Here is an 11,183-nt window from a genome sequence, read left to right as displayed (position 1 = left end):
AACTAATTAAAACATTTTAAAAAATTTAATTGATTGACATGTCTAGTTAATTCTGATATTTTGAAAAACACCAGGGTTATCCTTTAACAAAATATTTAAGCAGAATGTGTCAACAAAAATCTATAGCCATTTGTACAAACCAGGCTGTGTTTGTTCTCAACAGTGCTGGAAGTATTTATGATTGCTGCTAATGTGGTGCAACTCACTTGTTTCAATAACATCCAATTTCCGGAAGCTCTCCAAGACATCTCCATTCAGTATTCGAGGCAGGAAGTCTCGTAACTGCATCACTTCAGTTGTCAGTCTCTCCAAATCTCTCTTTCTGACTTTAACAAATTCCTCTTTGGTCTCAGCCTTCTGAAACATGGAACAGACCACATATCTTTGTTACTCTACAATATTCTCTAATTTGTATTCTGGTTACACATCCTTCCTTCTCTCCCACAAATGCATCTCCCTGCGTTCAATATATCTTCAGAAATATAGAATTTTATTTTGAAAGAAAATGTCATCTAGTGGTCTTTTAAAGCACGGGACTTTGACAATAGCAAGTGTCATACACATGCTGAACTACTGTATTTAGAATGACCTAAGGCTTATGCTGTACCTTTCAAATTTTTAAATGAACTCAAAAGTTTTCGGAACCCCCCAACCATGTTGCTAAATTATAATAGTTCTTCTACTGGAAATATTTCTATTCACCACAAAAGATCAATTAAATTTTAAAAATTCTTAAATTAACATTCATGATGAACCAAAAACACACAGAAGCAATTAAATTCCAAGTTAAAACCAGTAAGAGTAATGTAATTCCTCTTCTTGTATCTAACTATTGCTATAGCATCCATTTCAACTCTGCATCTGAGAAAATTAGCTCTGGTTTAAAAAAACCCATGATTAAAAAAAAAAATCTCAATGCCAAAATAAAGTGAGGACTCAGCTCTAATCTCAGAGGTGAAGGTGCACATTGCACTGTCTTGAAAATTCTGCTGTACATTCACAAGTTGTCACTAAGAGCTTCGGTTTTCTTTGTCTTCAATATCTGTTCTCCAACATGCTTTCAAAAGGCAGGATTGCAAAATTTCAAAAGATATTTTGCTTATTTCAACCACCAATCCAATTATAATGTTTATGTTACATCCAGCAACTAAACTGGGTGATAAACAAACCCCACAAATACAATTTTTCACCCTAGAATGAAGCAACATATTTCTTACTCTCTTCTACTTTGATCACTTTGTATTATATGTGTCTATTTTTTTCCTTACAATCCTATTTCCACAAGTCTCTCTTGTGGTGTCTCTCTCTCCTCTTATTCCCCTTTTTATTTAAATTCTGCTCCTTTTAGGGGGGACAGAAGGGAACATCATCCCAGGAACCTTAATTTCCCCCCTTCTCCCTCTCCAAGAACCTTGCATTATGGGGACTACCTCACCTACCAAAAAGGACACAAAAGTAGACATATGTTGAAATCCCCAATCTTTATTTGATGTGTACACTATTAGAACCCCTCCAAAACTAGTCAGAAATGTTCATATAGTAACCCTGAAAAATGTGCAAATAGATAGGCAACTGATTATTACCCCTTGCCTTGCAAATCCACCTGTCCTAATAGCTGCGTGCCCACAGTGGTCAGTTAATTTTTAAAATAAGACAGTAACTACCATGCTGGCAAGAAACCTCTAGTGAAAACAGCTCCCCCTCAAACCTGTTAAACTTCCTTCTGAAAAAGAGCTCTGTCTCTCTCATCAACAGAAGTTGTTGCAACAAAAGATATTACCTCACTCAACTTGTCTCTAATATCCTGGGACCAGCATGACTGCAACACTGCATACAAACTTCCTTCAGTCAGCCACAAGGGGTTGCTAAAGAACTATACATGTAGAACTTTTCCCTAAAGTGCTGAGCTGTCTATGCAACTTTCCCACCTCTAGGTGGATGGGGGAGTGAGGGTCATTCCAAGTATGCATTGCCACTAAACTATCAGGACACCACCTATGGCATTTGTATTTCTCCCACACCTTTTCTATTATTTCCTCTCTCTTCTTGGTTGCTTGCTTCGTCCTCTTTCTCTTCTCTTTGTATGCTTCCCTTAATTTTTACTTCTCGTTTTGCTTTTTTCTTTTGCAGTTCCCCACCACCACCACTTCAAAAACACACCTGTGCTGTCTTAACAAAATCCCAATTGTTCTGGTTCAGGCAACAGAGTGAAAATGAAAATATTAAAGTAAGATTCTTTACATAGATTGTAAGGTTTTCAGGGCAGAGAGCATCTCTTTGTCATATGTTTGTAAAATGCCCAACAACATTGTGGTCTCTAAGTGCTACCATATTACAAATAATAAATAATATTAAAATGAATTAAATCCCAAGGGGCTCAGAGGAAGGGAAGATAAATGGGGCAGCAAGACTTGAGATGAACAGTGTGACCAACCAGGGAACTGGGTAGATAAGTGGTCAAACAGGAAGGATGAAGCAGCAAATCAGTAGTTTTGAGAAAAATGGAAATCAATTTGGAATTGGCATCAAAGATGGATAGATTCAGCACTGAACACTAAATTAAAAAAACCTGTTACTGGAACATTTGGACTGAGATGTTAAATTTACAAAATTGAGAAAGTTCTAATTTACGGTTCTCTCAGTAAATATAGTTCATCTCATGCAACATTACAGTTACAACAGCCAAGTTTAATTTTCTTTCCTCCACTCATAAATGAGTATTTTCAAACCGCCCACATGCTGGAATATTTTTTAAAAAGAAAGGAACTAGATACAGACTATTTAACAGAGGAAAGGATCGTTTTGTGATTAAGGCCCCAGACTAAACTCAAAAAACCTATTAGGATCAATTCCTGACACTGCCACAAACTTCCCGTGCAACACAGGGCAGATCATTTAACTGTGTCTTGGTTCCCCATCTGTAAAACGTGGTTACTACTTCTCTAATGCACAAAGGTGCCATGTGGTGCTCAAATACTATGTGGCAATGGCTGCTTCATAAGTAACTAGACCTCTTCTTCAGGTCGATGTAAGCTCAAAAACTCATCTCTCTCACCAAAAGAAGTTGGTCCAATAAAAGATATTACCTCACCCACCTTGTTTCTCTAATATCCTGGAACCAATACAGCTACCACACCACTGCACATAACAATAAGTAACTAGTCAGACATAACCCAGTTCTATCTATTGCCAGTTCTTCCAAAAGTTATGTGACGTTGAACAGATCACTTGAATTCAGTGACCAAGTTTCCTCAACTGTGTTTAAAATAAAATAAAAAAGTAGAGAGAATAATACTCTCCAGTATAGTGCTTTTATAGTGCATTAAGGTTCACACAAACATATACTACAGATTGCAAATTGAAGTTTTATTTCTTTGTATCTATCAGCACAAGTCATCCCAAGCTCATGTCTCACAGCAGAAGTCACTGTGACAGCATTTAATGTATTTAACATGCCCTGGTTTTCTAAGGCTACATCCACACAGCAAGCCTGATCAACACAGGTGTTCTGCAAAAAAACCAAACCAAAAAAAAACCAAACCAAACAAAACAAAATTATTCTAGAATGTATTAGCAGGAGTGTTGTAAGCAAGACCTAAGTAATTATTCCGCTCTACTCCACGCTGATTAGGCCTTAAGTGAAGTCCTGTGTTCAGTTCTGGGCACCACATTTCAGCAAAGATGTGGACAAATTGGAGAAAATCCAGAGAAGAGCAACAAAAATGATTAAGGGTCTAGAAAACAGGACCTATGAGGGAGGATTGAAAAAACTGGGTTTGTTTAGTCTGAAAAAAAGACTGAGAGGGGATATGATAACTGTTTTCAACTACATAAAAAGTTGTTACAAGAAGGAGGAAGAAAAATTGTTCTTCTTAACCTCTGAGGATAGGACGAGAAGCAATGGGCTTAAATTGCAGCGAGGGCAGTCTAGGGTGGACATCAGGAAAAACTTCCTGTCAGGGTGGTTAAGCACTGGAATAAATTGCCTAGGGAGGTTGTGGAATCTCCAGCATTAGAGATTTGTAAGAGCAGGTTAGACAAACACCTATCAGGGATGGTCTAGATAATACTTAGTCCGGCCATGAGTGCAGAGGACTAAACCAGATGATCTCTTGAGGTCCCTTCCAGTTCTACGATCTTTAGCGCCACAGCAGGAGCCTGAGCCTTTAGACCTGGGCTCTGAGTCTCGCTGCCAGGGGATCCGGCTTGCTGTATAGTTGTACCCAAGGGTACCCATAGCCTGCACGGACTGCAAGCAGAGCAGCGTGAACTGGCCAATCCTGCAAACCTGACCCTCAGCCTTCAAACAAGCTGTAGGCAACTCCCGTGCAGGAACTGCCCTGCAACATTTCTCTCCACCGTTTAAATTCACTTCCACTCCCTAGGCAGCCAGGCCACCTCTCGCTGGGCAGACTGTTTATCCAGCCTCTCTCTCAGCGCCCACGGGCCTCCCTGCACTGCACAGCCTGGGGCAGGGCGCTGCTCCCCCGCCTGCACCTGGGGACACGCCCCGACCCCGGCCCCGCCGCTGTGTGGGCGGGAGTCCTAGGCCGGGCCCCGCGCTGCCACCTCCCCGGCGGGGGGGGGGATGCCCAGGGGTTCGCGTGGGGGGAGGGGGCCACTGATGCGAGGGGCCGCACGGGAAGGCAGGTGGCACCGCCCGCTCTACCTGCCCGTCCCCTGCGGGGCGCGCGCTCCGCTTCATAGTGCCGGCCTCAGCGCGAGGCGCTCAGCAGCGCTGCCGCCCACCACGCGCCTCCGTGCCTCGTGACTCCCCCTCAACGCCCCGCCCCACCCCACCCCACCAGTCCCACCGAGGCGAGGGGCGGAGCCTGGCGGGTTACAGGCTGAGTTGGAACCGCGGCCGCGTGGGGGGCGGGCCCTCAAGGGGCGGGGCTTTCGTTGCTCTTCCTGGCCCCGCAGCCTCTTTGTCGTTAAGGGGCGGGGCAGATAGGGCGCCCCCTACCTGAGCCGCCCCTAAGCGGGTGGGGCCCCGCCCCCATCGGTGCCCGGGCTAGCCCGGTAGCTGCGGGGGGCGAGCTCGTGTTTGGGGAGCGGACGGTGCGCAACGCGGGCCAATCCAGGGGCAGCGTTTGAAGGGGGGTTAGTATAAGGACCTGCCCTGTGGCTAGTGCCCGAGCCGTTGTGCCTGGGCTGGGAGCCGGGTGCAGATGCTGCTGCTGCGTGGGCAGGGATTGCTGTGGGGTGTTTTTTGGTTTTTAAGGGGCACTTGATGCCCATGAAGGTTTCAGCTCCAAAGGAACAAACAGGCGAGCGGGAGTTTTTAAGACTGGCAGTTCAGCTAGTAACAATAAGTGAAGTCAATCGGAAGAGGAGTGTAATCAGGCAACTTGGATTTTCTGCAAAGTGCAAGTGTTTGATGTCCATTACGCACATAGGGAGTGCCAATGCCATACTGCATCAGGTCTCTGGCCCTGCTAGTCCGGTATCGTCTCTGGGCGGCACAAGATACTTCAGAGCAAAGTGTAAGAGCGCTTGCAGTAGGGAGACGTGGGATGACCTGCCCTGTCCCACATTACTAGAGACTTGGATGAGCACTAGCTAAAAAATTGGTTTAAACATCAGCTTTAATATTCTTTCCAAAAAAAATTAATATTCTTGATATAATTGTCCATCAATCTCTCTTTTTTATTTTACTAAGTTCTTGATCTCAAAGACACCCTGTAGCAATGAGATCCAGAGTCTAATTATATACTCTGTGGAAAACCTTTATTGGTTTTTGAATTTCCCGCTTCTAAACTTCATTGGATGTTCCTTTGTACTTGTGTTAGGAGACAGGCAAAACAGATGGGTCTTGTCTAGCTTCTCTATTTTATATACTTTTGTTATGTCCCCTCTTGTCTCCTTTTTTAAAATAAAAAAACTGCAATCTTTTAAATCTCTCTTCACATGAGAATTTTCCCATGTCTCCAGCTATTCTCCTTATCCTTTTTTGAACACCACTCTAATTCTACAATATCCTTTTTGAGATGGGGTAACTAATACTGCATACAATATTCTAGATGAGGCCACACTACTTTGATTGATATGAAGGTATTATAATATTCTATTAGTCATGTCCCATTCCTTGTGCATCCTAACGTTTAGATTTTTTAAAAATGCTGCAGCATATTGAGCCAAGGGCTTCATTGCGCTGTTCAGAGTGATGCCCAGGTCCTCGTCCTGGGTTGAGAGAGTTAATCTAGAGCGCTATAAGATGTATAAGATAATTTTTCCCTTCAGTATATATTACTTGCATTTATCAATACTGAATTTTATTCACCATCATGTTACCTATTTGCCTAGCTTGTTGATGTCTCTCTGAAGTTCCTCACAGTCCTCTCTGTTCCTGACTAACCTAAATAACTTTGTCATTGCAACTTTTACACCTCACTTCTCACCACTATTTCCAGACCATTGTTTAATACTACAGGGCCTACTCTGGAATTTTGAGGCACCCTGTTAACTTTTTACAGTAAGGAAAACCAAGTAATCCTACTCTTTGCTTAATTTCTCCTCGCCAATTTTTGATCCATAACAATGCTTTGCCTCTTATCCCGTGACTGCTTAGCTTCTTATAGTCTTTTGTGTGGGACTTCGTCAAAGGCCTGTTTGGACATCTAAATAAATTCTTGTCTGGTTCTCCTTTATCCACTACTTTACTGATGTATTCAAAGAACTGTAAGAAATTAGTGAGACATTATTTTCCTGTGTAGAAACCATGCTGGTTAGACCCAATCATCATACCATGATCTTCCAAGTGTTTTATTTGTTTTTTAATCATTTCAAATAATTTGTCCAGGTATAGATGTAAGTCTTACTGGTCTGTAATTCCCCAGATCACCATTACAGCCTTTTTAAAATATAGTTACAACACGGGGCTTAATGGAGGAATCGCAGAAACTGTTAAGATGTTTTAAGCATAAAGCTTAAGCATGAGAGAGGTCACACAGACACTGTCAATTTGCAATGTGGTCAGTTTTACAGAAATTAAATGTTGTTTAATTAATACACTTACCCCTGAATACTGCTTCTACTCTTTGTGATTTTACTATCATAGTTTCCTATCCCTTAAAAATACTTTTCTCTTTCCTGTTGTTTGTGAAAAATTTACACAGACAACAGGGAAACAAGACTCTCATCCTGTTTGCATTTTACATAGCTGGCCTCTTGTGCCTGCATGGAGTTCCACTGGTCTCTATGGGAACCACATGGGCACAGGGATCTGACCCTGTGGAACAGCCTGTAGGATGGAGCCTTAAGTGTTGTCAAATCCACAAAGTAAGCAAGCTGAAAAAAAATGTTTATTCCTCTGTCATTTCTAGTAATCTTAGATATTGCTTGTAACTATAGTAGATATAAATAGTTTCAAACAGAAGTGTGAATTTAAAATTGATTGTGTGCCTTAAAGTAGAAGGTAGTCACAAGGTCTGGATAAAAGTCAGAATTCACTCTTTTGTTACAAGCATTTAGTACTACAACTTTAGCTGGGCCCCAATCCTGTAGCTAGGTCCAGCCACACAGAATTTATTGCAGGATGAAGTCCCTGAATGAATAAATAAAAAACTCATTATTGGCTTTAACTTGGCAAGAGTCATTTTTGAGCAAAGTAACTTCCAAAACTGATCTATCACCCCCAAATAAATTAACTAATTAATTAAGGTAAATATTCAAAGCATTTTGCAGACATTTTCTTTTTCATGTACTTGCACAGCGTGTATGACAGGATATCTGGAAGATTAGAAAAAATAAGTAATCTGAAAGAGAAAATCAGAGGTATGTGCTGTTGAAAGAATATAGAAAGAATTAGCGTGTCAAGTGTGGCTTCCCTGTTTTTGCAGGCAAAAGTCTGCGTTGTAACAAATTATGAACTGTTGTCCAGATCCTCAGAGGTATTTAGGTGCCTAACTGCCTTTGAACCTGGGCCTGTGTGTTTTGGATTCTGTGGGCTGACAATATATTGCAGTATTTTATGAGAATAGAAGAACAGATCCAGGCAGTCGCTCCTTGATTTGGCATTATAACTGCATACACAGACTCTGTTTTCCATATAACGTTTTGAAGTTAAAAAACACTGTGTAATTGCAAAGTAGGAAGCACGGTCTTGTGGTTAAGGCACTGCACTGGTATTTAGGGGTTCTAAATTCAGTTTGAGTCCCTCCCACAAACTTTTCACATGATTTTGCATAATTCAAGGCCCCCCGACCATGAAATTTTTTCTGTGTGGGTGATGCCCACTCCAATAGTTGGATCCAGGAAGGCATGACTCACCTGCATTGATCCATTTGTAGCAATGGCCTTTGCTGCCTCACATCCCCATTTGTAAAATGGAAATAATAATACTTGTGCACCTTAATGGGATTTGGCAGTGCTGGTCAGAGCAGCTGATACAAAGCAAAGAGATGACTAGTAGGTTTAAAATAAACATTAGAATTGTAGGGGAACGCTTTTTGTTAAAGAGGGGCTTTCCGATTTCTGTCAAAAACCTAAAAGCATTCACTTCTCACCTGTGGGGTTTGTTTGCCTGGATTTTTCAGTCCATGTTTACTAATCCCTGAAGCTGTTCTTCCTAATCTAGGGTTTCAAGCAATGCAGTACCCAGTGGGCCGGGATGGGGGGCGGAGCGAGATAGTGCTTTATATACTGAAAAGCATCTGGGTCCAGCAAAAGTGCGGGGGGACTTTGGGCACCGCTTCTACGGAAGCCATGGGGGGGGGGGGGGTCGTTAAAATGTACAGAGTGCCTTGCTACCAGCTACAATTTGCGGCGGGTGGGCCAGGGAACGCTCAGTGTTGCAACAATGGCCTGGCAGGGCCCTAAACTTTGGTGCTCTTCCTGCACCGTGGAGCAGCAGAGCCTACCAGCGCAGAACAGCCTCTGGGCTCCCCACAGCAAGCCAAGCCGCTGTAATGACACAAACTGCAACCGGCACATTTTCCCAGCAGGCGGAAGCCCCTGTCCAAGAGACTACTAGCCCTTTAAGGGCAGAACCCTCCCCGGAGAGACCAGCAACTTTTGCGACAGAGCGCGGTTGTGACGCAATCAGCGGGCGTTCGATGGAACGCGTCAGCCGGTTCCAGCGGGCCGGCGGGAGGGACGCCTTTCACCCAGCAGCGGGAGCGAAGGGGGATGGTGGAGCAGGGACCATGGCTCCTGCCGCCGCCGCCGTCGCCGTGCAGCCGCCCGAGATCCAGTTCGCGCAGAGATTGGCCGCCAACGAGAAGCGGAGCCGGGACCGGGCGGTGAAGAAGCTGCGCGGCTACATCAGCCTCCGGACCCAGAGCCCGGCGGGTAAAGACTGGGAGAGGCGCGTGGTGGGCCAGGCACGTGGCGCTGGGGCGGGCAGCCGAGTGTTGGGGGCAGTGGCAACTCTGCGGAGACGCCGTGGGCGTAGGAGACGCACGTGCCTGGGGTGAGGGTCGGAGCGGCTGAGGCAAGCACATGGTGCTCCGGGAGGCATCGACATTCGTGAAGGAGGGTGGGTAGCGCAGGCGCGTGGGATTGGCACTGGCGGCAGACTGCTGAGGGGCAGCGGCGTTAGGGAAAGGAAGTGGAGTCACAGAATGTGTGAGAGGCACGTGGAGTTGTTGGGAGCCTCTGAGAATGGAGATGTGGGGTTGGCACGTGGTGTGTGGTGCAGCAGGGCCAGAGTAGGAGGGAGTGAGGGATGCTGCTGCTCAGATGGGAGTGGAGTGTCTTGTACTCGCCCATCTTTTCTGAGGAGAATTAGTATGCCCTGTGTCCCTATTTTATATTATTTTTAATTGACTTTTACCACAGGAAGCATTTTTCCTGAAATATAGTTCTACAAATGTGGAGGGGATGATTAGCAGCTCTTAAGAGCACAGAGACTTCAAGTACTTGAACATGGACAATTAAATTTCCTTGGTGGACCATTTGTACAGTGGGTACACTTAAGTTTCTTGTGGCTTTAGAAATATTACAGGTTTCTTAGAGACTCCCCATTTTAAACACAGAATATCACTGGAACCAGAATTAATTTTTTTTTAAGCTTGCTCATCAAACTTACATTTTGAAACTGCATGTAACCCAGTTATGATTGCCAGAGGAGTACACGCATTTGAGCTCACAAATGAAGCACCCTAGTTGGATGACTGAGGAAATGTTAAGTGACAACATGCTTTAGAGTTGACAGCTGACTGAGGCCTAATCTACATTGAAAAATTAGATCAATGTGGCTAGGTCAGCTCTGGAAAACCTTTGTCTCCTGAGTGCTATGGGTATGCTGACCTAATCCCCAGTGTAAATGCGGCGAGGTGAGCGAAATAATTCCTCTGTCAGCCTGGCTGCTGCCTTGCGGAGAGAGGGATTAACTACATCAATAGAAAAACTCCTTCCGTCCATGTCAGAAGCATCTGCGGTATGGCACGACAGCAGCGCAGGTGCAGCTCTACTGCAGACCTACCCTGAGATGAATGGGTGTAATTCATAGCTGTTCCATGTTTTCCGCCTGACAATTCAATAGGATCTGCACTTCAGTTGTTTATGGGAGCACCCATTTACAATATGACTGTGTACCAAACTTGTTAGAAAATGTCTTGGTGTAGCTAATGTGGGCAGAATCCAGCCCCATCAATGTTAGCAATACCAGGCCATATTCTAGCAAGATTGGTGCACAACCATATTGCATGCCTTAATATACGGCTGCAATTACAGAGGAAAGAGGGATTTTAGGTCCTCTTTCCACCTCACTACGCATGTTGCGGCCTGGTTTGACCTCTTAGGTAGACTAAGCATATTTTTACTCTGTCCAGGATTTTGCCACAATCCAAGGAGAGGGTTATGGGCCTGCATACACATCAAGATTAAACACTATACAGTAACTCCTCACTTAGAGTTGTAGTTATGTTCCTGAAAATGCAACTTTAAGCGAAATGATGTTAAGTGAATCCAATTTCCCGATAAGAATTAATGTAGATTGCCGGGGGGGTAGGTTCTGGGGAAATTTTTTTCACCAGATAAAAGACTATATTATATTAAATTGTTTGTTTAAAACTTATACTGAGTGTGTGTGTGTGTGTATATACACACACACAGACATTATATGTTTTAAAACAAACAATTTAATAGTGGTACACAGCGATGATGATTGTGAAGCTTGGTTGAGGTGGTGAAATCAGAGGGTGGGCTATTTCCCATACTGCTAAATGATGACCTACCAA

At 43.8% G+C, this 11,183-nt stretch overlaps 2 protein-coding genes across 7 annotated transcripts in view; one reads left to right on the top strand and one right to left on the bottom strand.

Annotated features, from left to right (window-relative positions):
* LOC102933736 (heat shock transcription factor 2 binding protein) overlaps nucleotides 1-4,834 on the bottom strand; it is a 123,638-nt gene extending 118,804 nt beyond the window's left edge. For 2 of the 6 annotated variants that reach the window (XR_006287926.1, XM_043538165.1), the window contains exons 1-2: nucleotides 4,670-4,766; nucleotides 207-357 (exon numbers count right to left, since the gene is read on the bottom strand). Coding sequence is in view for 5 of the 6 variants with exons in the window: in XM_043538165.1 (XP_043394100.1) it covers nucleotides 207-357; nucleotides 4,670-4,705 (187 nt within the window). In the remaining variant the exon portion in view is untranslated. Of the gene's footprint in view, nucleotides 1-206; nucleotides 358-4,045; nucleotides 4,469-4,669 lie in introns of those variants that run through there. The other 4 variants (XM_037903069.2, XM_037903076.2, XM_037903092.2 and 1 more) reach the window with 4 other exon arrangements.
* Nucleotides 4,835-5,554: 720 nt separating this feature from the next.
* RRP1B (ribosomal RNA processing 1B) overlaps nucleotides 5,555-11,183 on the top strand; it is a 36,874-nt gene continuing 31,245 nt past the window's right edge. Inside the window, exon 1 of the mRNA XM_007064435.4 lies at nucleotides 5,555-9,291. Within this exon, the coding sequence (XP_007064497.3) occupies nucleotides 8,910-9,291 (382 nt within the window). The 5' untranslated portion in view covers nucleotides 5,555-8,909. The remainder of the gene's footprint in view (nucleotides 9,292-11,183) is intronic.

Source organism: Chelonia mydas, chromosome 1 (genome assembly GCF_015237465.2).
Source record: "Chelonia mydas isolate rCheMyd1 chromosome 1, rCheMyd1.pri.v2, whole genome shotgun sequence".
NCBI lineage: Eukaryota > Metazoa > Chordata > Testudines > Cheloniidae > Chelonia > Chelonia mydas.
The sequence above is the reverse complement of the archived record's forward strand: the minus strand, read 5'-3'. Positions and strand labels throughout refer to the sequence as shown.